This window comes from Myotis lucifugus, unplaced genomic scaffold (genome assembly GCF_000147115.1).
Source record: "Myotis lucifugus unplaced genomic scaffold, Myoluc2.0 scaffold_420, whole genome shotgun sequence".
Classification (NCBI taxonomy): domain Eukaryota; kingdom Metazoa; phylum Chordata; class Mammalia; order Chiroptera; family Vespertilionidae; genus Myotis; species Myotis lucifugus.
The window spans coordinates 298,677-324,149 of NW_005871468.1; the positions used below are offsets into that span (position 1 = coordinate 298,677).

The 25,473-nt window shown below is 57.0% G+C and overlaps 2 protein-coding genes and 1 pseudogene across 2 annotated transcripts in view; 2 read left to right on the forward strand and 1 right to left on the reverse strand.

Moving 5' to 3' along the window:
- Nucleotides 1-8: 8 nt before the first annotated feature.
- GUCY2D (guanylate cyclase 2D, retinal) lies at nt 9-13,162 on the forward strand (the record flags this gene model as incomplete). The annotated part of the gene is given in 19 exon segments (XM_023743940.1): nt 9-197; nt 199-280; nt 358-662; nt 3,066-3,417; nt 3,968-4,052; nt 4,325-4,427; nt 4,800-4,904; nt 6,929-7,009; nt 8,758-8,964; nt 9,059-9,215; nt 9,820-9,969; nt 10,564-10,712; nt 11,239-11,402; nt 11,494-11,686; nt 11,938-12,112; nt 12,402-12,500; nt 12,623-12,717; nt 12,826-12,911; nt 13,069-13,162. Coding segments are annotated over 19 exon segments (2,871 nt in total), but the record flags the coding sequence as incomplete, so codon positions are not given.
- Nucleotides 13,163-17,368: 4,206 nt separating this feature from the next.
- Nucleotides 17,369-21,570, forward strand: LOC111823200 (annotated as a pseudogene).
- A 3,458-nt stretch (nt 21,571-25,028) lies between these two features.
- Nucleotides 25,029-25,473, reverse strand: part of ALOX12B (arachidonate 12-lipoxygenase, 12R type) — a 13,269-nt gene continuing 12,824 nt past the window's right edge. The window contains exons 14-15 of the mRNA XM_023743951.1: nt 25,459-25,470; nt 25,029-25,277 (exon numbers count right to left, since the gene is read on the reverse strand). Of these exons, the coding sequence (XP_023599719.1) occupies nt 25,098-25,277; nt 25,459-25,470 (192 nt within the window). The 3' untranslated portion in view covers nt 25,029-25,097. The remainder of the gene's footprint in view (nt 25,278-25,458; nt 25,471-25,473) is intronic.

Here is a 25,473-nt window from a genome sequence, read left to right on the forward strand (position 1 = left end):
CCTGGGGCTGCCCGGGGACGCGGGCCGCGGGCACCACGGCCCCCGCCGTGACGCCCGCGGCCGATGCCCTCTATGCCCTCCTGCGCGCCTTCCGCTGGGCACGCGTGGCCCTGGTCACCGCCCCCCAGGACCTGTGGGTGGAGGCGGGACGCTCACTCGCCGCGGCTCTCAGGGGCCCGGGGGTCTGCCCCGTGGCCCCTGGTGACAGCCATGGAGCCCTCGAATCGGTCCGGAGCCCGGGAGGCCCTGAGGAGGGTCCAGGAGGGGCCCCGAGTCAGAGGTAGGCTCCCCGCAGGGGCGGCGGTCGATGGTTCCGCTGCCCCGGGCGGATCCGGAGCGGAGCGTCTGTGTCCACAGCGGTGATCATGGTGATGCACTCGGTGCTGCTGGGGGGCGAGGAGCAGCGCTGCCTCCTGGAGGCTGCAGAGGAGCTGGGCCTGGCCAACGGCGCCCTGGTCTTCCTGCCCTTCGACACGCTGCACTACGCCTTGGCCCCGGGCCCGGAGGCCTTGTCCGTGCTGGCCAACAGCTCGCAGCTCCGCCGGGCCCACGATGCGGTGCTCACCCTCACGCGCCGCTGTGCCCCGGGAGGCAGCGTGCTGGACGCCCTGCGCAGGGCCCAGGAGCAGCGGGAGCTGCCCCCTGACCTTAATCTGCAGCAGGTAGAGGGACCAGGGCGGAGAGAAGAGGGGCGGAGAGCTGGGGAGGAAAGCAGAGGATGGCCAACTTTGGGCAAGGAGCCTGGGGGCAATGAGTCGAGAAGTGGATACAGTCATGGCAGAGAGGAGGATGGAGTCAGTGGGAGAGAGGGGGACGACAACGGGGAGAGAATAACTCGCAGCTCCACCTGCTCTGGAGACTCCTGGGTAGTGTGACGCTCTGGCCTAGCTTTCGTGGGGCATCGTAGTGTTTTGAGATTGTTTCCCGAGAGACTGAAATGAGACCTTTCAAACCCAGCTCCGAGGAGTGAACCCTAAACTCTGCAGCATCTTTGCCGTCTCCTTCAAGTAAACCTGCCTCCAACACCACCAGCCTCCAGTCTGTAATAAACAGCTGGTGCTCTTTTTTTTTTTAATATTTTATTGATTTTTTACAGAGAGGAAGGGAGAGGGTAGGGAGAGGGATAGAGAGTTAGAAACATCGATGAGAGAGAAACATCGATCAGCTGCCTCCTGCACACCCCCTACTGGGAATGTGCCCGCAACCCAGGTACATGCCCTTGACCAGGATGGAACCTGGGATGTTTCAGTCCACAGGCTGACGCTCTATCCACTGAGCCAAACTGGTTACGGCTGGTGCTCTTAAGAGAGCAGGAAGGAGAGAGGGTGCAGATCCAACCCCCATGCCCATTTCAGAGGTGCTCCCTCTGGGGGGCTTCGTCTGGTGGTTTTAACCTTTCGAGAGCCATGACGTCTTGTGAGAAGCAGAAAGGTCCTTAGGCGGAGCCAAAAGCTTCCATAATCATTTAGATCCACAGCTTATTCCTGAAACCAGCTAATACCCAGGATTCTCTGAGAACCCAGAATCCCAGTTCAGACCATCTAGTCCCACCCCATGCGTAAAAGGGGGGCTATAAGCCACTAAGATAGAAGGGAATGTAGATGTCAGTGGGCAGAAAACTAACAACTAAAAGGGCCCTATGAGAGAGGGCTGTAAGTGAATGGGGGGTTGAAATACTCCCCACCCACATTTGGGGGTAGCCCGTGGAGGGAAGGAATGGGAAGAGGAACAGAGGTGGGATGGAGTGAAAGTGAGAGAGAGAGTGGAGAAAGTGGTGGAAAAAAACCCTCTTTAGTTCTCAGTAAGCAAGGCATCAAGTCCTGTCATGTTTACTTCTAAATCCATCCACTTTCTCCATTCGCACGGTCACTGCCCTGGTTCAGGCCACACCCCCTCTGGTCCAAACCTCAAAACAAAATCTTCCCCACGGTCCCTGCTTCAGCAGTTACCTGTCCCAGGCCTTTCTCCGCCCAACCATCAGCTGGAACTTCAGAAATGTGACCGTCACGCCTCTGTTCAAAGCCTCCGAGGGGCTTCTCCTGCAGGATAAACGCAGGTCTCGTCCCACAGCTGACCGGCCTGGGGTTCCTCTCTCTTCCATCCTCCTTGAACTTCAATCAGACCAGCTAGTTTGGTTTCCCTAAATGGGTCCTTCTCTTTCGCCTCTGTGCTGCTGGCTGCACAGTTCCCGCTCTCCTGCACCAGCTGTCTGCCCCCTAGATAATTCCGGCCCATTTCCTGAGGGAGGGCCACTCCTTCCAGAAGCCTCTGCCTGGGTTAGGGCCCTCCTTCCTGTCTCCACAGCTATCTCCGTTACTGGACCGCACTCATTGCCCTGCCTTAACGTCCTTATCTGTCTCCCCAACTAGAGGAAAGATTCCCTGAGACAGGGACTCTGTCTTGTCTACCGATACATGCCTTGTGCTTTACATACTGCCTGGCACTGTGAGAACTGGGAACTGGGAACATAGAGAAGCTCCATAAGGCCCTGGGGAACGAAAATACTGAAATAGAAATTAGAAGCTCACCAAAGATGGGAAAGAAGGCTTTTAGGTGAACGGTAGGTAATGATATTAAAAATATATTCAGGCCCGGCTGGCATGGCTCAGTGGTTGAGCATCAACCATGAAGCAGGAGGTCATGTTTCCATTACGGGTCAGGGCACGTGTCCAGGTTGCCGGCTTGATCCCCAGTAGGGGGCGCGCAGGAGGCAGCTGACCAATGATTCTCATCATTGATGTTTCTATCTCTTCCTTCCTCTCTCTGAAATCAATTAAAAATATATTCAGGGCAACCAACAGGAAAGGAAGAGAGGATCTGTAGGTAAAGGAGAGTTAGAATTAACCAATGGTGACAAGAGTGAGAATCCTGAGAAGAAGGAAGGTCCGTAGGGAAAGGAGATGGGACAGCCAATGGTAGAGAGGAAGAGATAGACAATAGGATGTGGGGAACCACTAGGAGGTGAGAACAGTCAAGGGCTTGAAGGGCCGCGGGAGAAGATAAGGAGAAGGGCTGTCTCTTTATGGGCCGTGACCCCACACCCTGAGTCCCTTCTCCTTCCCCAGGTATCCCCACTCTTCGGCACCATCTATGATGCGGTCTTCTTGTTGGCGGGGGGCGTGGCGCGAGCTCGGGCGGCGGTAGGTGGCAGCTGGGTGTCCGGAGCAGCTGTGGCCCACCACGTCCAGGATGCCCAGGTCCCGGGTTTCTGCGGGGCCCTGGGAGGAGCCGAGGAGCCCCCGCTTGTGCTGCTGGACACAGATGAGGCGGGGGACCAGCTGTTCGCCACATACATGCTGGACCCCACCCGGGGCTCCTTCCGCTCTGCTGGGACCCCAGTGCATTTCCCTGGAGGGGGCCAGGGGCCTGGGCCCGATCCCTCTTGCTGGTTCGACCCAGACATCATCTGCAACGGAGGTGAGGGCAAACACAGCCTCCACTAGGACAGTCACCAGGGACCTCCCACAAAGTGGGGACAGACAGTGAACTCTTCCTGTAACTCCTCCATGAGGCCCTTTCAGGTCCTGCTGGGACCGAGACTTGTGTAGGACCCCTCTCTTGCTGAGCCCCTAAAGCCCTCTTTCTGGCTCCCAGATGCTCCCTCTTAGCAGAACTCACGACCTTTCGCTAGTTCCCTTTCTTGGCTCCCCTCCCCCTGTCCAGGAGCCTCCAGGACAGGGATCCTCAAACTGCGGCCCGCGGGCCACATGCAAATACAAATATTGTATTTGTTCCCGTTTTGTTTTTTTACTTCAAAATAAGATATGTGCAGTGTGCATAGGAATTTGTTCATAATTTTTTTTTAAACTATAGTCCGGCCCTCCAACGGTCTGAGGGACAGTGAACTGGCCCCCTGTTTTAAAAGTTTGAGGACCCCTGCTCCAGGATATGGCATGACTGCTTGCTTCCCTAGAAAGGGTGCCTCCCCTCCGCCAGGTCCTCAGTGTCCCTCTCGCTGCCCCTCCAGGAGTGGATCCGGGCCTCGTCTTTATCGGCTTCCTCCTGGTGGTTGGGATGGGGCTGACAGGGGCCTTCCTGGCCCATTATGTGAGGTGAGTAAGGAAGTGAGGTAAGTAGGAGATGAGCTTGGCTCTCTTCATGCCAGAAATGCAACTGTACAGCAGGACAGCAGGCTGGGTCCACTCAAGATAGACGGGAGAGTTTGTGTGAAAGGGACAGGGGGAGGGGTCCTAGAAGGCTGTCATAGTCCCAAGGGATGTCTGGTTTGGGGATGGCTGCCCTCCCCTGAGCACCATTATCCCCTTCTGGCCTCCTCTCATGCACCTTGGCCCCCTTTGCGGAGATGACCTCCTCCCCCTACCAGGCACCGGCTACTTCACATCCAAATGATCTCAGGCCCCAACAAGATCATCTTGACTCTGGACGACATCACCTTCCTCCACCCACAAGGGGGCAGCTCTCAAAAGGTGGGAGAAGCAGGGAGCCAGGATCCAATATGATTCCTTAAATATCTGGTCCCCTGCCTGGCCAGCCCTCACCCCAACCCCAACTGGAAAGGAGGCCTGGTGTCTGCTCTAGCCCTGTCCCAGGCCTGATGCGTGCACTGAGGGGAACAGGCCCTGTCCTGGCTGCTTCCTGGGGCAGTGTGAAGCTCCAACAAGAAATGAATGTTTTGTAAACTGTCAACTGCTGTGTCCCTGGGAAGTAATGTCATAATGACCTTCCCTAATTACTATTTCTTCCTCTCCCCTCTTCAACCCCCAGAACTCTGCCTGAGCACTCAATATATCCGGGACTCGGAGTATATTTTGACCCTTGAATTGACCTCTACCCTCCAGGTGGCCCAGGGTAGCAGTCGGTCGAGTCTGGTCGCCCGCAGCGTGTCAGACATTCGCAGCGTCCCCAGCCAGCCTGCGGATAGCTCCAACATCGGCCTCTATGAGGTGAGCCTGACCCCCAAAGAGGCTGAGCGCTATCTGGTCCTAGAGTCATGTCATATCCTCAGGAAATGGAGATAGGACTCCCGAAGAAGATCTAGGGCAGTGATTCCTAAAGTGGGTGCTACCGCCCCCTGGTGGGTGCTGCAGCGATCCAGGGGGGGGGGGGCGGTGATGGCCACAGGTGCATTTGGGGGCATATATCTTTCTGTTTAATTGCTATTAAAATTTAAAAAAAATTAATTTCCAGGGGGCGCTGAGTAATATTTTTTCTGGAAAGGGGGCGGTAGGCCAAATAAGTTTGGGAACCACTGATCTAGGGAGAGGTCATACATTTCTGAAAGGGAAGCATCTGGGAATCCCTCCTGCGCCAGGATTTTCACTTAGCTGTGATCCAGGCCAGGCGTCCTCAAAGGCCCACCTCAGTGCCCCAGGGGCTAGAAGCCTGCCCGGTGGGGAGTGTGCTGGGAGCAGCATGCAGCCTGGTGTGGCCACTGAGAACATCCCCCACTGTGTTGGGAGGCCCTGGCCCTCCCCCCTCAGTGATAAGCTTTCAGGTTACTGAAGGGCACAGGCCTCCCAGGAAAGGTAGGGGCAGAGGGGCATCTGGGATATGGCTCCCCAGTCACAGAAAGGACAATTCCAGGACATGGATTGTTCAGGATGGGGAGTTTCCAGACACGGCTACCCATGACTCAAACCAGACTCACGTTTTGGCCCCACCCAGCATCTCCACCCAATTCCAACCAGACTCAGGAACAGCAAGCCTCCGAGGGGAAAAGGGGCCATGAGGGCATTAACTATGGGCTCAGCAAATCTGATGTTGTGGAATGAGTGGGAGATAATGAGAACAAGTTCAAGGAGAGCTGAGAGAGAGCTCAGCCAATCAGAAGGGGAGGGGATGTTTAGAGCTCCAGAGTGTCAGGTCACGGAGAGAACGCAGAAGTCATCGCGCCACATCTCAGGGCAGCACTTTGTCATTTGGGGCAGGTTATTCTTCACTATATTGGACTACCTTGTGCCTTGAAGAATGTTGAGTGTCTCCTGTCTCTGGCCCTTTTTACTAAACATAGCCCTCAGTGTTGTTGGTTTTTTTAACTATATATATATATATATATATATATATATATATATATATATATGATGATTGATTTCAGAGAGGAGGAGAAAGGGAGTGAGAGATAGAAACATCAATGATGATAGAGACTCATCCATCGGCTGCCTCCTGAACACCCCCAAGTGGGACCAAGCCCACAACCCAGACATGTGCCCTAACTGGAAGAAATCAAACCATGACCTACTGGTTCATAGGTCACTGAGCCACATCGCTGGGCTGCCCTCAGTTTCTGCGACAATTAAAAATGTCTTCACTTTTCTTTCAAATGCTTTTTAGGGGTCTCTATCAAACCCCCAAATTCTCTTCTTGTCCAAATCCCTTATCAACAGGCAAGGCCAGCCACAAGGTCTCGGGCAAAATAAAAATGAAGGGCCCCTTGTTCATTCAAGATGACAACATCAGATCACTAAACCAGCTCAGGCCTACTGAGCGAGGGCCCCTGTGTGACTGCATATGTTGCATGCCCATGAACCAGCCCTGCCATCAGCCGGGGCCAATGGGGCCCAGAGCCTTGAGGGGAGCTGCCTAAACTTCACCATTAGTCTATAGTAAAGCCTGACCTACCCACACTCCTGACTCCCACCACAGTGCTCTCATGGCAACAGATGGTGATGAAAGTTATGACTTCAATTATATTTGTGTTGGCAATGGCTTGCTTAATAGGACTGTTGGTGAGCACATCTGGGTAGTGAAGACCGTCTTTCAGGCCTTCTGCATCTCTTACGGGGGAGGGGGGGGGCGCTCTCACCCAGCTAGCTGTCAAGTGGATTGGTAGACATCAAACCCAAACTCCTGGCTCCTGACACTGTTTGTCACATGGAAAATGTTCTGGGACAGTGGAAATGGGGGCTCTAGGACTCTTTGCATCATGGTTTTTAAGAAACTGAGTTCACTACTCATATTTCTGCTCCAGGGAGACTGGGTTTGGCTGAAGAAATTCCCCGGGGATCAGCACATAGTTATCCGCCCAGCAACCAAGACAGCCTTCTCCAAGGTAAGAGTTGGGCCCATGATGGGGTATGGGGTGGCCATCATTTCTCCTTTCTTGCCTTCTCTTTGCAGCTGGGCACAGAGGTAGGCCCCAATGGAGAGATCAAGAGGTCTCAGTGGAGTGTCCCCTCCTCTCTAAAGCAGGTTTCCCATTATGCTCTCATCACACCAGTTATTTCCTTTGATGTGCTGGTCATAATTTGTAATTTTATGTTCATCTGTGTGCCTGATTATTTCTTATCTGCCTCCCTCTCTAGACCAAAAGCTGTGTGAGGGCTTCCCCGAGCCCCCTCCATTATATTTTCAGCACCCAGCATAGTGTCTGGAACATTAGAGAGACCCAAGGAATGTTTGTTGAGTGAATGATAGAAAATGAAAAATGGGTTTCCAGTTCTGTCAGCTCACTCATGCATCAGCAGAATGGCCTGGTTGATGCTTACTGAGTGAAGTGAAAGGTTGGCAAAGAGGCTATAAAATGGCTTATTCTGGTCCTTCCGACCTTAATGCCCCCCTTACCCCTAACACCATGCAGCCTTGGCCTGGCCTCCTTCCCTGATGCCTCCACAGAAGCTCTAGGTCATGGCTGCAGAGTGACTTAAGTGGACTACTTGTATGGGTCAACGGACTACATACTAGTAAATCACTACGTAATAACAGCAGGCAGGCATTTAAGGCGAAAAGAAGCCCTTCATTGAACCAAAGGAAAGCTAGAAAAGGAACCAGTCACCTGCTGGCCCCCATTTCCCAGCATGCCTAGCGGTGAGGGCCTCTGTCCTGCTGTGTGGATGTGGCCTGCTTGAGGGCTCTCTGGGACCACAGCTTGACTACTCAGCCCCAACTTCTTGAACTTGGGGAGGAGGGTGGGAGTCTCAGGCATAGCTGACTCCCCAGTACAGTGGGGCCTTGACTTACTAGTGTCCCGACTAACGAGTTTTTTGAGATACCAGCTGTCTCTCGGCCGATTTTTTGCATTGAGTTGATAGAGTAATTTGAGTTAACGAGCTCCTTAACAAGCTCGGTCTTGGAACGAATTAAACTCGTAAGTCAAGACCCCACTGTACAAGCCTTTTCAGGTGTTGTTGTTTTTTGTTTGTTTGTTTGTTTTTTAAATATAATCTTATTGACCTCTGACTTCAGAGAGGAAGGGAGAGGGATGGACAGATAGAAAGATCAATGATGAGAGAGAATTACCGATGGACTGGCCCCTGCACACCCCCCACTGGGGACGGAGCCCACAACCTGGGCTTGTGCTCTTGGCCAGAATCAATGCCAGGACCCTTTAGTCTGCAGACCGACGCTGTATCCACTGGGCCAAACCAGCTAGGACCATTTCTGGTGTTTTATTGAAAGCAGTGCAGCTTCTCCCTGGTTCTTCCCTCAAAGGCTGTTACATCAGAAGGGGAGGGTGGTGGTGCCAGTGGCTTCTCCTTCATGAGGTGTTTCTCCTTGAGACATGGACCGTTCCAAGTCTGATGGCTAATAAATCAGAACCTGCCCAGATCCCGATGCCCCGTGCAAAGGTGTCTTTTCATTCATAACTTTACTAAACCCATACTCAGTCTCTGAACGGCAGCCTTTGAAGATGTCTTTTTCGGAGAGAGACGTTGTCTGTAGGAGAAAGCCCTCCTCCGTGCCCTGTAGACCTTCCATTCACCACTGTCATCCCATCTTCACAACCAGACCTGAACAACGGCCTCGTTCCCGCCTTGCTCCCAGGGCAAATGCCTGTTAACTGCCCCCCCCCCCCCCCAGCTCCGGGAGCTGCGGCACGAGAACGTGGCCCTCTACCTGGGGCTCTTCCTGGCGGGGGGAGCGGACAGCGCCGCGGCCCCCGGGGAGGGCGTGCTGGCCGTGGTCTCGGAGCACTGCGCCCGGGGCTCCCTGCACGACCTCCTCGCCCAGAGAGACATCAAGCTGGACTGGATGTTCAAGTCCTCCCTGCTACTGGACCTCATCAAGGTGTGCGGGGAGCGGGGGGTGCAGAAAGAGGGGTGCGGGGAGGACAGGGCAGGGGAGCCGGGGCTGAAGCGGCCTCTCACCCCACCCCCTCCAGGGAATGAGGTACCTGCACCACCGAGGCGTGGCCCATGGGCGACTTAAGTCCCGGAACTGCGTGGTGGACGGGAGGTTTGTGCTTAAAGTCACCGACCACGGCCACGGGCGACTCCTGGAAGCGCAGAGGGTGTTTGCAGAGCCTCCCAGCGCGGAGGGTAGGACGCCCTGGCTGCCCCTGGCGCGGACGAGCAGCCCCGGGGTCCCCATCATTTCAAGGCCCTTCCCTCCCTCCGTCCTCGCTTTCTCTCCATCTCTCATCTACTGGGCGACTCCTGCTACGGAAAAGGCCTTGTGACCTCTGAGATGAGGGGGGCGGACGGTGAAGTCCCGGAGGCGGGGCCTTATCGGGGCGCAGACTCGTCCCTGAGGAACGGACCTCCTGTCCTGGCGACGGGGTCTGTTCCAAGTGGGACGGAGCCCAAGGGCGGGGCTTGTGCCCAGGGGCGGAGTCTTCTCGGGGCGGGGCTTGTGCCCAGGGGCGGGGTCTTCTCGGGGCGGGGCTTGTGCCCAGGGGCGGGGTCTTCTCGGGCGGGTTTGTGCCCAGGGGCGGGGTCTTCTCGGGGCGGGGCTTGGTGCAAAGGGCGGGGCTTTTTCGGAGACCCGCTGCGGGTGGTCCCCCCTGGTGAAAGCCGCAGGCCCAGGGCCAGCCTCAGGCGGGGGGAGGCGGGGAGGGGGGGGTGGTGAGTGGATGGGTGGGGGTGTCTGTCCCCAGTTCCCCCAAGGCCCTCCGCGCGCCCACGCCTTCTTCCCCGGCCCCAGACCAGCTGTGGACCGCCCCGGAGCTGCTCCGGGACCCGGGCCTGGAGCGCAGGGGGACGCTGGCCGGCGACGTCTTCGGCGTGGGCATCATCATGCAGGAGGTGGTGTGCCGCAGCGCCCCCTACGCCATGCTGGCGCTGACACCCGCGGGTACGGCCGCCCCTCGCGTGGGGCTTGGGCTAGAAGGGCCTCCTGCTACTAGGCAGAGCCTGGCCAGACCCGGCCTCGCTCTTTTCCGAAAGCCCAGTGCTGAGACGTCATTATGGAGGCCTCCCTTCAAGCTGGAGGCTGAAGGGGCCGCGCAGGAGAGAGCCCAGCCTCAGGACAGGCAGGGGCGGCTCTTAGGCGCCAGACTTCAGTGGCTTCCTCCGGCCTGATCCTGGGCTCCAAACTGCTCCCCAACGGATGGAACAGGCTCCTCTCTGGTTCTTAGGGGCCTACGGAGGCGGCAGGGTCGGGGGGAAGCTGGGAAGAGAGCAGTTGAACATGGTGCAAATCCGTGTTATTTATCATCTATAGGACGCAGCAAGCTACTCGATCATCCTAGCCCTCACTTCTTATGTGTAATAAATGGTAGTCTCTGTCACCTTACTGCCCCCCGCCCCTCGGGGTTCAGGGTTCCCTTGTTGCATCCAGCAACCCCCTTACCAAAGCTCTGATTTAAAGGACCCCCTTCCAGGCCCCCCATCTCCCCATTTGAGCTTCCACGATCAGGCTTCTGTTCTGGTCCCCTCATGCCTCCAGAGGTGGTGCAGAGGGTGCGGAACCCCCCTCCGCTGTGTCGGCCCTTGGTTTCCGTGGACCAGGCACCCATGGAGTGCATCCAGCTGATGACACAGTGCTGGGCAGAGCAACCGGACCATCGGCCCTCCATGGACCGCACCTTCAGCCTGGTTAGGGGCTGGGGTTGGGCAAGGGCTGGGCTGGCCACCTGTCAGCAACATGGGGAGATGCAGGAAGGCAGGCTGGCAGGACCTCCGACCGCCCAGGCTCTTCCTAAGGGGCAGCCTGAGGACTGGGCTTTAGGTGGAGGCAGAGTTAGCGTGGGGGCTGTAGAGACCTTTGGAGCCTGAGATGGAGCTGTGGGTGGGAGAAATATTTGATTCAACTCAATATTTATTGATAACTAAATGTGGCAAAAAGACCCTGGGCCTGGGAATTGGCGATGTGGGAGGAGCCCTCGCACTGAGGATGGATTGGTTTCAGTGCTCTGTCAATTACTAGCTGAGACCAGCTGACCTTATGGGACCTCATTTCCTGTGCACCTACTAATAATGTGCCAGACGGCATCCTGGGTGTGGGAGGGGCTTGATGAGTTGAAGATGAATGAATGGGTGAGAGAGAGAGTCAGGCATAACACAGTCCCATGAGAGGGCCATGCCAGCCAAGGCAGCCCCACCAGCTTCCTCCTCCGACTAGTTCAAGAGCATCAACAAGGGCCGAAAGACCAACATTATCGACTCCATGCTGCGGATGCTGGAGCAGTACTCCAGCAACCTGGAGGACCTGATCCGGGAGCGCACGGAGGAGCTGGAGCTGGAAAAGCAGAAGACAGACCGACTCCTCACGCAGATGCTGCCTCCGTGGGTGCCAGGGGGGAAGAGTGGGGAGGGCAGCTGGAATCCAGCCAGACTGGGGTGGCCTCCAGGTAGCCTCACCGCCTGCCACCCCTAGGTCTGTGGCTGAAGCTCTGAAGATGGGGACCCCTGTGGAGCCCGAGTATTTCGAGGAGGTGACACTGTACTTTAGCGACATCGTGGGCTTCACCACCATCTCCGCCATGAGTGAGCCCATCGAAGTAGTGGACCTGCTCAACGACCTCTACACGCTCTTTGATGCCATCATCGGCTCCCACGATGTCTACAAGGTGGAGTGTGCAGGGGACAGGCCCTTCCTCAGGGTCGCCGGCTTCCGGCCCAGCCCTTCCCGCTCAGCCCCCAGGCCACCAGCCCAGTCCTCCTTCCCAGACCTCCTCTCCTGCCAGTCCCCAGCTCAGTCCCCCAGCTCGAAGGATCCCCAGTGTCTCTGCGCTTAAACCCAGTGTAGGCCTCCGGACAAGGGACAATCCCTGGGGGGGGAGGGGGTGCTCAGTACTGAAATCCTGCATCTCCCCCTCAGGTGGAGACCATTGGGGACGCCTACATGGTGGCCTCCGGGCTGCCCCAGCGGAACGGGCAGCGGCACGCGGCAGAGATCGCCAACATGGCCCTGGACATCCTCAGCGCCGTGGGCTCCTTCCACATGCGCCACATGCCCGAAGTGCCCGTGCGCATCCGCATCGGCCTGCACTCGGGTGAGGCCGCCCGCCCGCCCGCCCGCCCGCCCGCTGGGAGCTCCCCCTCCGGGCCGGGCTCCGGATTCCCGGGCAGGAGGGGGCGGGCGCTTGCCGTGAAGCTACTTTTGCGCGCAGGCGCTCCGTTGCAATGAGGGGAGCTGTAGCTATTAGGGTACGCTTGAGAGTATTTATTTGGGGGCAGCCGGTGGAGACTATGGGGAGCTAAACTCCCCCTAGGCCCCCGGCGCCACCCAGCCGCCAGCTCCAGCCCGGGCCCCTCCTCCCCACCAACCCCGCGTCTCCGCAGGCCCGTGCGTGGCGGGCGTGGTGGGCCTCACCATGCCGCGGTACTGCCTGTTCGGGGACACGGTCAACACCGCCTCGCGCATGGAGTCCACGGGGCTGCGTGAGTGCGGGGCGGCGGGCGGGGCCGCGGGAGGTGGGGCGACGTCGTGGGGTCCCGGGAGGAGCCGGCCTGCGGGAGGACGCGGGAGTGGAGCCAGGGTCACGCACCCTCTGTCGCCCCAGCTTACCGCATCCACGTGAACGCGAGCACCGTGCGGATCCTCCGCGCTCTAGACCAGGGCTTCCAGATGGAGGTGCGCGGCCGCACGGAGCTGAAGGTGAGGCCGGCCGCGCCCGACCCGGGTCTCCCCGGTCCACGTAGACCTCGGGATCCACCCGCCCTCGTCCCAGCCCGCCTGAGCCCTCCCCTCCCCGTGTCTTCCCAGGGCAAGGGCGCGGAGGAAACGTACTGGCTGGTGGGCAGACGCGGCTTCAACAAGCCTATCCCCAAACCGCCAGACCTGCATCCGGGGTGAGGAGCCGTCATCCGCTGGCGGGCGAGCTCCGAGCGAAGGGCGCGGCCTTTCTCCTTGCCCCTGGCCCCGTGCCTGACCCCGCCAAGTAGCAAGACCTGGGCCCTGCCCTCCCGACTCCCATTCCCGACCCCTGAGGCCGCCCTCTCCCTGCAGGGCCAGCAACCACGGCATCAACCTGCATGAGATACCCCCTGAGCGGCGCCAGAAGCTGGAGAGGGCGAGGCCGGGCCTGTTCCCGGGGAAGTGACCCCGGCTGGGACAGGTGCTGCCCCTTGCTCCCTCTCCCAGAGTCCAGGGGCTGCACACCTCTGGGAGATGCCTCCGGGGGACCGGCGCTCTTTCCGAGCTCAAGGACCAGCCCTGCCTGCAACTTCCCATCCAAGCCAGTGGGCCTGGTTTCTCTCTGCCTTAGGGAGGCCAGGCTGGTTCCTAAACCCAGAGCTTTCCCCTGGGAGGCGAGCACCAGCCACACAGATTCTGGTAGGGTAGGTCTGGAGTGGTCCAGGAACTCAGACTTGGGACTCCCTGTAACCATGACCTTCTGTGACCTCTCCTCTGACCCCCACTGCAATAACCAGCCCCCACCCCCACAGGCTGTGTCCTGCTCAAGAGACAGAACTCTAGCGGACAACATTCACCAGAGGACAGACGACTGCAGAAGCCCTTCCGGCCCCACCCGCCTTCAAGAAGCTCTGACCCACGACCCTCCCCTTCCTGGGTGAGCCCTCATGATTCCTTTCCACGATTTCCTCTGACACACTCCTCTCCCCGCAGGGTAGCCCCAGGAGGTCCTCGTCCTGACAGTTGCTGCTGTAGGCGACCAAATCTGCCTACTACCCGCCCGTGGCTTCTGTGCAGCTTTTCGTCAAAGGATTCTGGGCCTTTGAAGATCTGGTTGCCAACCAGCTGTGTGACCTTGGGAAGGTCTCGTCCCTCTCTGGGCTTGGGTTCCCCTCCACGGTGAAGTGCGGAGTGGCCTAGGTGGTGTCCACACCCCTGGCTCTGACGGCTGGGTTTTAGAATGGTTGGCCTTGGCATACAGGGCACTGGGCATGTGACCTCCAGCCCCAGTGACCCTGAGACCAGCAGGATGTTGAGATGGGGGTGGGGGGGGGGCGTTCTCCACTTTCCAGGGCTTCTTAAGGCACCAGGAAGGAAGTTCTGGGATTGGATGCCCCAACCCCAGAGAAGGTGACCTCCTGTCCCACCAGAGTAGGGGATGTCATAGGCTGAGGATGTGAGGGCTTCTGTTTAGCCTCAAGCGTCAGTCCCTACTCCATCCCCCACCAGTCAGGAACTGGCTCCTACACTTGTGGGCATAACCACGTAACTTGCCTAAGTGCAGAGAAAAGCTTGCTTCAAGGCGCTGGAGAAAGAAAAGCAAACCAACTGCACCAAACCTTTACTCACCAGAACACCCAAGGGATAGTAGTGTTCTCAGCTTAACTGGCAGCCAACCCCATGCTGGCAAGTCCCTGCTGAAGCGTCTTTTGTGGAACTCTGATGTTCAGAGCATGGGCCTCGGCATGTCTGACTGGGTGTCCTTCCCCATCGCCGCAGACCATGATAGAATTTAGCAGGTGCGGCGGGCACCCAGGCTGCCACTCTAAGTAGTGAGCGTCCAGCCCCTGGAAGTATGCAAGTAGAACTGGAGACATTGACCAAGGACATAGCCAGAGGGAATTCCTGGGTGGAAGGATGAACTAAATCCTCAATATGCAAAGTGTGGTTGGTGGACCAGCAGCAGTGACACCACCTTGGAGTTTGTTAGAAATGCAGAATCTCAGGCCCATGGAACTAAATGATCCTGGGATCCCTAATATTTCAGAATCTCTAAGATATCCTAAAAACCAGGCTAGAAACTAGCCTGAGACCTGTTCCAATTGGCCAATGGAGTGATTTTTATTTTGTTTGAGTTAACATTTTAAAATCAAGAGATATCACATTCAGCCCTAGCCGGTTTGGCTCAGTGGATAGAGCATCAGCCTGGGGACTGAAGAGTCCTGGGTTCAATTCCGGTCAAGGGCTTGTGAGCCTGAGTTGCAGGCTCTTGCATGCTCGATCCCCAGAGGGATTCTCTTTCATCATTGATGTTTCTCTCTCTCTCTTCCTCTCTGAATCAATAAAAATGTATTTTTAAAAAAGAGATACCACATTTAAAAATATATATACCAAATTTCTCTCTCCTCTGAAATTAAAAGCCCTGCAGAGGGGCAACTGCTGGCTCTGCTAGAGCTAAAGAGCAACCGTTCCTCAATCCGGGCTTCACTCTTCAGTCCTCCCGGTCCCCGTCACTCCCTGTGGACTCCGGTCCCCATCACTCCCTGTGGACTCCGGTCCCCGTCACTCCCTGTGGACTCCGAGACACCGAGACTCTATGAGCATCTCTCCTGTCCTTGGCTGGCGCCTGCAGGCATTTGATCTCACGCATCCTGGAGTAACGAGTGTTAGGGTTGCAAGTGCTCCTGGAAGTTGCTTTGTCTGATTTGTAAAATCCTTGAAATCCACAAGCTTAGTGGTCGTACCCTCCTTCCTAAAGGTAGAAAAATCTGAAGTCCAGCACTTGTAGGTTCTGGTTACTCAAGGTGGTGCTGCTGTAGTGAGTAATTTAGTGCATTTTTAAAAAACACACATTTTAAACAGAGTTTGGAGGTGATGAATTAAAGATTTTGTAAAAACCTTGATACGCACACAAAATATTTTTAAAACTATGTACATTTTAAAACATCTCTCTTCAGATTTTCTCTGTACTTAGGTCCCAGGGATTGAGGGCAGATTCTGCATTGCTGGTGCTGGACCTGACAGTGTGGATTTTGCTCTCACTCCCCTGCCTCTTCCCTCCCTTCCCACCCCACCGCACCCTCTCCTTCCTCTCTCCCCGCTGTGAGGGTCCTGGGTAGCTAATGGCCTGTGACTAAGTGAAGCCTCAGGGAAGAGTTGACCTGGGATTGGTGCAGGGGGATTAGTGTGGGTTGGCTGGGGCAGTGCATTCCCTAAAGGAGGAGGAGGAGGAGGAGGAGGAGGAGGAGGAGGAGGAGGAAGGGTCCAAAACTAGGTTGAGGTAGAAGTGGTGCAGACAGGGCTGAGCAGGTCCCTTCCCACCCTCAACTCAGCCTTGTGACCTGTCCTGTCCTCAGATAGGACAGCTTGGGGACCACCCACCCCAGAGCTCACAGAGCTAGTGGAAGAAGAGAAGGGGGAAACAATTAAGCCTGCCTCCTCTCTGCCCCTCAAGCCCTCTTTCTCTATCCCTGACTCTCCCTCTCCCAGGCTCCCTGTCTACCTGCCTCTAGGCTCCTCTTTCTCTGTCCCCAGGCCCCCCTTCTGCCTGGCAGTGTATCCCTGCCTTTCCCTGCAGTTCCCCCATTTCTGTGGAACCATTTTTCCTGGACCCAGTCAATATCCTGTAGCTCTGCTACCCCCTGACTCAAGTCCTCTCCACCTACGTACTCCCTCCTGTTGTTCCTAGAACCTGGGCAACTCTTAGCCCAGAGAGCACCTGGCTTGGTCATTAGGCACGCCCCGCCTTCAGATGTGCTCACACTACCTCTGCCAGCTGGTCTGTGCCAGGAGCCCACACTTGGGACTGTCTCCCCTTTGCAATGGCTCTGTAACCAGGACCAGTGATGGCCAAAGCAGGGACCTCCCGCAGCTGCTGCTCCTGGGGTCTGGGCCCTGCTCCCCATCCCCACCTGCAGTAGACACAGGCACCCCCTTTAGGGGATCGGTGAGGCTGCGTTGTGGGGCTTTGCTCACTGGATCCTCTGGGCTGTGCACTGTGGGCATCAGGCCAAGTGCCGTGGTGTTGGGTTTGGGGGTGGGGTTTGGGGTTGAAATAAAGGTGTGCTTTCTTCCACTTCCTGTTGTGTGGGCCTTTGGCCTGGGTGGTCTGAACACCCCACCCCCGGAATGTTCAAACCTGGCATTGTTAGGGGGGCTTCAGATAGAGGTGAACCCCAGATATGGCCTAGGCAGGGGGAGGTGAGCCAACAACAACACCCCCCAGAAACTCCTCTGCTCAGGGGGTCTGCTCTGAGGGGACCAAGCAGGAAGCCTCCGGCCTTTTAGGCTTATAGAAAAGATCAGGGTGTCTGAGGCTCTGGAAATGGGTGCTGTGGCCTCATCCCTTGGTCACAGGCAAGAGAGAGGAAGGGAGAGACGGGCAGAGCTTGCCTGTGGCCATGACACGTGACCCATGACCTATGAAGGCCAGAGGCCAAGACTGAAGGAACAGAGCCCCCAAATGGGGAAGTTGAGGTCCATGGGTCTCTGGGCAGGACCTCGCCAACAACCCACATTCCACCTCTGACCCCTCAAGAGCCTGCCACTGACATGAGAGCAGGAGAGACCATCCCAAAGCCACCAATGTGTGACCAGCCCATTGGTTATCCATTTCCTTTTGAACCCAGCTGTCCCGGCCTCGGGCCTACTGTTCCTGACATGATGACCCATAATGGACATGGATTGTTCTGCCTTCCCAGCACCCATCCTGCTGAACGGTGGGCAAACATGCCTGCCTCATTCTCCGTCCCTGTGGAGCTGGTGGAACCGACCCCAGACCTCCCCTCCAGTCCTGCACAACCCATCCCTTTGGCTGCAGGCCTTGCTTCAAGCGCAGGCAGGTGACCCGGACCAGGGAAAAGAAGCTCAGTGCTGAGACGCTCCTGGAAGCCAAGCAAAAAGGTTGTCTCTTTTCTCTGGGGCTGCTGAGAGGATGGGACAGAGTGGTCTTGCCGCCACAAAGATAAGGAGCAGAACTGACAGACGGGCAGACACCCACTCTGGCTGTTCGGGTACCGCGGGCTCACAAGTTGTTTTCTTTGCTTAAGCCACATTGAATTGGTTTTTGTGTTGTTGTTTTTCGTTGTTGTTCTTTGTAGTCAAAATTGTCCTGACAGACAGTCCTCAAAAAAATTATGGGATGCAGTGGGGGCTAGACTGGTTTAACATGAAAGAAAAGAGAAGAACACTGGGCTAGGAGGGAGGAGGAGAGTGCAGGAGAATGATGGAGAGAGCAGTCGAGAGAACAGGCTCTGAGCCAGCCGGACCCTCTCTGTGCTGTGACTGTCCATGTAGGGAAACCTCACCCAGCAAGAGGTTAGGACAGTGATGGCGAACCTTGTGAGCTCGGCGTGTCAGCATTTTGAAAAACCCTAACTTAACTCTGGTGCCGTGTCACATATAGAAATTTTTTGATATTTGCAACCATACTAAAACAAAGATTTATATATTTGATATTTATTTTATATATTTAAATGCCATTTAACAAAGAAAATCAACCAAAAAAATGAGTTTGAGTGTCACCTCTGACACGTGTGTCATAGGTTCGCCATCACTGGGTTAGGACCTGGGGTGAGAAAATGCACACAGCCTTTTTGCCTTGTCAGGAGTCTTGTGCTGACTCAGCATTTAGAAGGTGGAGGAATATTTCTGGGCCCTGCCTGGAAGGAGGACATGCAAATGGGAGTGTGAATGGTCTCTAATCTCAGCACAGCGCCTGCTGTCAACACTCAATAAGTCAGCGGTTCTCAACCTGTGGGTCGAGACCCCTTTGGCGGTCGAACGACCCTTTCACAGGGGTCGCCTAAGACCATCCTGCAGATCAGATATTTACATGATGATTCATAACAGTAGCAACATTACAGTTATGAAGTAGCAACGAAAATAATTTTATGGTTGGGTCACAACATGAGGAGCTGTATTTAAAGGGCCAGAAGGTTGGGAACCACTGCTAAGTAATGAGTAAGTGACTAGACTTTGACAGGGAGATTAGGGTGGGGCAGACGGCTCTCCCTGCTGCCTGAGTGGGGAAGGGAGTAGAGAAACTGGGGAGGACGCCTGTGATGGCTGGAAAACCTAGGTTCCTGCAGGGTGGGGCTTGCTTGTCTTGGCTAGAGACTCACCCATCCAAACTAAAACCCCTTGTCACCTCCACCAGAGACACCCCACCTCACCATCCACCCCTGAGCTTGTGTCTTTGGCCCTGGACCCCGAGAAGGGCGTGCTGTCCAGGCATTTACCTATTCTGCTCCCAGGGCGTGGATCCTGCCGTTTGAAACGCACATGCCCGCACCCCCAATCCTCTTTCCTCACACCATTTTGCACACGTGAAAACGGCTCCAGCGGTGAAAGGACTTGCAGACTGGGTGTCCGGCAGATCTCGGGATCAGGAAGCAAACCCACTGGGCCTCAGGTGCTTCTCAAGGGTGCGCTGGGGAAGTTCATGTTACAGGCAGTTCCGCTTCATGCCGCCTTGATTCTTCCCTGAAATCCCGCAATGTAAACTCCAAAACAACATCCGTGCCATCAGATTATAAAAGAGTTTTGACTTGGTGGGATATGAACTTTTTATATCTCTCCAGTCAGTGCCTTTAAAACTTTAGTCCAGTTGAAAACTCCAACCTTCTCTCTGCTCTAAATGTCTGCTCCCAACCTCGCCTTTCTGGGGTGGGAGGAGTGCATGTCTGCTCCTTCCTACCTCCCCCAGCTCTGGCTCCATGATCTGGAGAGGAGGGACATGGGGGCAAAATTCCATCTTGGGAACCTTGCCCCTCACCAAAGTGAGAAATACAGAGGGAGCTTGACTGGCCACCCGCTGGAGAAGTTGCCCTGGTCTCACGGGGCTGCTTGCTGATGGTGGTGGCGGGTGGGAGGGTGGGCAGTCCCTGCCCACATGGGCATGTGCAGAGGTGGGCTCACTACAAAGTGAAAAACGTTGAAACTTCATGGCCCCTCACTTATACAAACCACTTCCAAGCCCCCTAGCCAATTTTGTGTTCTTTTTTCAAATATATTTTTATTGATTTCAGAAAGATAGGGAGAGGGAGAGAGAGATAGAAACATCAATAAAGAGAATCATTGACTGGACACCCCCTATGGGGATGGAACCCACAAGGGAATCCAACCAAGACTCCTGGTTCATAGGCCAACGCTCAACCACTGAGCCACATCTTTTCCTTTTCTTTTCTTTTCTTTTCTTTTCTTTTCTTTTCTTTTCTTTTCTTTTCTTTTCTTTTCTTTTCTTTCTTTTGTAATCCTCACCCCGAGGATATTTTTTCCCACTGATCCTTAGAAAGAGTGGAAGGAAGGAGAGAGACAGAAAGAAACATCGATGTGAGAGAGACACTTCTATTGGTTGCCTCCCGCACACCCCCCTTGCAAGTGCCCTTGATGAGAACTGAACCTCAGACCCTTCAGTCAGCGGGCCGACACTCTATCCACTGAGCCAAACCGGCTAGGGCTGCTTCCTCTTCATAAAGAGGACCTTCAAACTGGAAAAGCTTTGGGTCCTCGTGTCGTTTGGATCCCTCCTGCGTGTGGCCCCCTGGGAATTGGGGTTCAGCTTACCGTGGCCCTCTGTTACTAGACCCCTCGGAAAGCAGCTGCTCTGTCTTTCCTCATCCTAGCAGAGGCAGCACCGTGTCCCTCTCTGGGCACCACAGCCCCCGAGTGCCCCAGGGCTGTCTGGGACCCCCGAGAATCCCCTAGGTTCAGTCTGTCCTCTGACCTCCATCCTCCTCCAAGAGGAGCCCCAAAAACTGGCCTCTTCCTCCTGCCCTCAGGCCACAGGGAACGGACCAGGAACTGCCATGCCTTCTCCTCAGGCCCCTGCATGACTCCTCTCTGTTCTGCAGCCCAGCTCCGCCCAGCCCACAATGTGCTGCCCATCCCCCACCCTCAAAGGCACCCCCAGTCTCCGTACATGATTCTGCCAGAGAATTTAGCATTTGTTGTAGGAAGGGTAGCCCCGTCCCAGATGCTGTATCCCACCAGCTGACTCCTTGCCCCACCCTGGCCATGGTGCCTCTGGGAGCGTCGCTCAGTCTCCCTGCCGCCCCGGGAGACTGGCCACTCCTTCACATCCTCTCAGGGAGGGGCCGGGAACCCCGACCAACACAAGCAGGAGGAGCCCTGCCCAGCCTACCCCCAGCAGAGCTTCAGGCAGGAATACCTTGACCCCCTGTACGAATAACTGGTCAGGCGCCAGGGTGCGGTCAGTGGGCACAGGTCCCCGGGGCGGGTTTGGCGATCAAACAAGAGCAGACGGACTTCGCCTATGACTCGGATTCCCTGGGTATGTGTCGGGGTACCGTCACCCAGGGGGTTTCCCCCGACCCTCTCCAGGTGGCCGGACCGTGGCTCTGGCTGCGAGAAACCTGGCGTCCAGTCCCAGATGATGTCTGCGTCGACCCTGAGAAGTCTGAAGGAGACATCAAGCAGGAAGGGGTTGGAGCGTTCCGAGAGAGACCACCCTGCCAGCGCCGAGTCCCTTGCAGGGTGGCGGTTCCTGGTGGCCCTGCCAGTGACCCAACAAATGCCCACTTCACTGCCTGGGTGGGCCGGGGGATGGAGTTCAAACCAGTTGGGCCTGAGGAGGTGGCTGGCGAGCGTTATGTGTACAAGTTCGTGTGCGAGCCTGAGGCCCTCTTCTCTCTGGCCTTCCCGGGCCATCAGCGTCCAGCGCTCAAGGCCGGGTTTGACAGGCCGGTCGGTGAGGAAGACACAGTCCCTTTGTCCCACTTGGACGAGAGCCCTGCCTACCTCCCAGAGCTGGCTGGCCCTGCCTGGCCCTTTGGCCCCAAGGGTGGCCACTCCTACTGGCCCCTGGCAGCTGCTCCCTGGCCACCGGGGGCTGCCCTGGGGACACAGAGATGAATTTGGCGTGGGGGAAGCCCTCACTCTGAAACCCTCACGTGTCTTTGGAGCAGATCCCACTGGCCTGTCAGCTGCCCTGGCCAAGTGGAGACACTGCAAGTGCCAAGTTGGAGCCTCAGAAACTCCTGGGGGGTTCACTTCTGGCCCCCCCCCCAGGTCCAGCTTAGAGGCCAAGCCCCTCTTCCTCTCCCCAGTCACGAAGAACAAGAGTTTTTTCGGTTCTGGGGGACAAAGAGAGGGCGTCCCCACTTTATCGTGGTGGGGAGGATGCACGGAGCTCCCCAGATCGCCCACTGTGGGGAGGCAGATCCTGCACACCACTCCCCGCTGTGGCCCTGGAGGGTCCCGCTCATCAGCTCTTGGTGCTCTGTGTTCCCAGGGACCGGGGGAGGCTGGGGGAGGAACCTGCCAGGGGGCGGGGTTGCTGGTGGAGCAGGGGGGGCTGGGTTCCTGCTCTGAGGGACCTTGTTCTGCCTCTTCCTAGGCCCAGGCCTGGGCTATCACCTCCACCACGTCTGCCAGACCCTAATAAAGGCCCCTGCTTCTCCTGTACAAAAACAGAAAAAAGAATGGATGGTCTGGGCAAAGAATATTAATAGACTGCTCCAAATTAGATATACAAATGGCCAATAAGCTATTATTTTTTAAAATATATTTCTTATTGATTTCAGAGAGAGGGATGGAGAGGGGAGAGAGAAACATTAATGTTAAGAGAGAATCATTGATAGGCTGCCTCCTGCACGCCCCCTACTGGGGATCGAGCCAGCAACTGGGCATGTGCCCTGTCAGGAATTGGACAGTGTGACCTCCTGGTTGATGCTCGACCACTGGGCCTCACTGGCCTGGCAGCATTAGTTATTAGTATTCACCCCATAAAACCAGGTTTTCCTTCTGAATCTTCCTCACGAGAGACCTCCTTGGGATGTCTCTGGCCTCCCATCTCCCCCCATTAACCTGCATAACAACCCTTCCCAGGCGCTGGGATCTAGGGCAGCAGAGCTCATGGGCCTCACATGACTCCGTGTTTTGCCGCGTGGAATGTAGTGTTTACTGTGGCAGCCGCAGCTCTTGTGGAATTTGCCCCCTTTCCATTCTTCCTCCTCAGCACACACTGAGTCTAGGGAGGCCAGGCACCCCGATTCTCCCTCCCTCCTTATCCAACCACTGCCCCTTCTTCAGGCCCAGCTCGTGCCCCACCTCCCCTTGAAGACTTCAGGGACCGCCCCCCAGCCCCACCCACCTATGAACACCCATAGCTGGAGCTGCCTGTGTCAAAACCCTCCTTTAAAAAAAAAAAGTTTTAAAATTGATTTCAGAGAGAGAGAGAGATGGAAACATCAATGATGAGAGGGAATCATGGGTTGGTTACTTCCTGCACGCCCCCTACTAGGGATGGAGCCTGCAACCCAGGCATGTGCCCTGGCTGGGAATTGAACCTGTGACCTCCTGGTTCATAGGTTGATGCTCAACCACTGAGCCAAGCCGGCTGGGCTCCTCAAAACCCTTCTTAGTAACAGATCCACACACCCTTCACGAGCCCTACTATGCTGGGCGGATGCCGTGGTGAGCAAGGCAGACCCTTCTCTGCCCTTTGGGAACCAACAGTGGAGATGGACCCAACCTGCTAGTCCCAACCCAGCGGGGGCAGGGGGTGGTGAGGGTGGCAGCTGACGTGTACTCCTCCCCTGTGGTTTGATCAAGCTCAAAAGGCTGGACTGTAAATGCCTGCCGAGCCAGCAAGCGCAAAACGTCAGGGGCGAGAGGTGGGCAGGGACTGTGGCTGGTGGAGAACTCGTGCTTGTCTGATGGGGACAGCGGCACCTCAGCTATGACTACAGCCAGATCTTTAGGTTTGCAAGAGCAATTAGACATTTTCTAGTGTTTAAGTGCTGGCCCTTGATTCAACTTGGCATCCTATTAAAACGCATCTGCAGACCAGCTCTGGCTCTCGGGCCCTCTGTTGGCGCCCCCTGGTGGAGAGGAAGCTCGGCTCAGTGGTTTATAAACTGTGTGCTTGGCCATTTTCCTTCTCGGGCCTCAATGTCTTCCTTCTGGGGCAGCTGGTCTCAGCAACTTTTGTCACTCACACCCCATGGGCTGCATCACCTCCCAACTGCTAGTCACCTGTGTTCCCGGATCCCTAGGCATCGGCTGCCCAGACGACACTGCAGTGAGCAGTGAGCAGGGACTCGGAGCTGCAGGCCTGGCTCAGGGAGGGCTTGTCCAGGAGGGTTTCTAAGCCGCATGAGCTCAGGTGAGGTGCCCGTCCCAGGCTTCCACCCTCTGGACCCCACTTCCCCAGGGCAGCAGCCCCTTGGGTGTCAGCTCCATTCTCTCCACCCCACTCCTGGCTCGGGGTCCTTGGTGCCCTCGAGAGCTTCGCTGGCCCTGTCAAGTATCTCCCCTGCTCAGCCCACCATGCTGCCAGCAACAGCGGTGGGGTGAGCGGATGGCAGCCCTGGCGGCCAAGCAGGGCCACAGGAGGAGCGGGCCTGGCAGGAGCACTGGCAGCCCTGTGCTTACTGAGTGTGGGGGCTCGGTTTGAATTCCGGGCCTGGGCGCCCAGGATTCCCACCGCTGTAGACCTGGGGCTCCTGCAGCCCCCCAGCTAGATCTGTGGCCTCATTCCCTGGGGTCAATCACCGGCCTTGCCCTCCTGCTCTTCTGGGATATCAGCGGTGAAACCAAGGACACGGCGAGCAGGGCGCGGGGTGGGAGAGGAGGTGTCTCGGGTTCCAGGAGAGCCGGTGGGTGAGGAGGGGTCTGGGGACAATGGGTTCCTTGGCGGGACACTTAGCAGGCTGGGCCCTTTCATGGACGGGCCTGCAGTGACGCGGGTTTCTGAGGGTGTGGTGCGGGTGGCATGGGTTCCCAGCAGGGGAGCTGAGAGGGGTCTGGGTTTCCTGCACGCGGGCGGAGGGCAGTCCCTCGGCCTGGGTGTCTGGAGGTGTATGTTTCAAGTTGGACAGGTTGGGTGGTCTAGGTTCCTAGGTGGGCGGGTCTCGGATGGTGGTCTGTGTGGTTCGAGTGGGTTTTCTGGTGGCTGGGGTCCCTGGTGGCCTGGGTGCCTGAGCTGGGGGGCTGAAGACGGACCGGAATCGCTCTGGGTTGAAAGATGAGGCTGCGGCATCACGGAGCAGAGGTCCCAGCCGTCTCTCCTGCGGTCCCCGGCGGGACACTTCACCGAGGGGCCCGCAGCGGCCCGCGGGAGTCGTCTGGCCCTTATTTCGTGGGACATCGGGGAGCAGAACCGAGGCCTGACGCTGCCCTGCACCTACCTGGACCCCCGCGGGGGTGGAAAACAGCCGCGAGAGCCGGCCCTTCCCTCCCCATCACCTTTGAACCCCCTTCACCCCCCCCCCCCCCCCCCCCCCGTCCCGGCAGGAACCGCAGCTGCCTGCACGCACCGACAGGACAGACGCAGGGCTCGCGCGGGAAGTGTTTTTTGTGTGTTTTTTTGTTTTATGTTGTCTGTATTTTCTTAAATAGCCGGGCGCGGGGCGGGGAGAGGCGAGGGGAGGGCGGTCCTAGATGGAGATGCTGTTCTCGATCAGCACGGGGTCCAGGTAGTAGTAGGGGATGGGCAGGCACTTGTTGCGCTGGCGGATGTTGTGCGAGATCTGGGCCAGGCGCTGGCGGAAGGTCTCGATGCTCCGCCGCGGGACGTCCTCCACGAAGTGGATGTCAGGGAAGTAACCCAGGGGCCGCTGCGGGCGCAGAGCGGGCGGCTGACTCCTCCCCGCCCTCCCCGCAGCAGCCTCTCTCCTGGCCTTTCCTCCCCCCCGCCCCCCCGCGCCCCTCCCGCCGGGCCCACACCCCAGCGGCCAGCCCCTGCTCGGAGTCGCCCCGCCCCCGCTGCCCCGGGGGAGCCCCCGCAGCCCCCCTCACCCTGTCGTCCGGCTC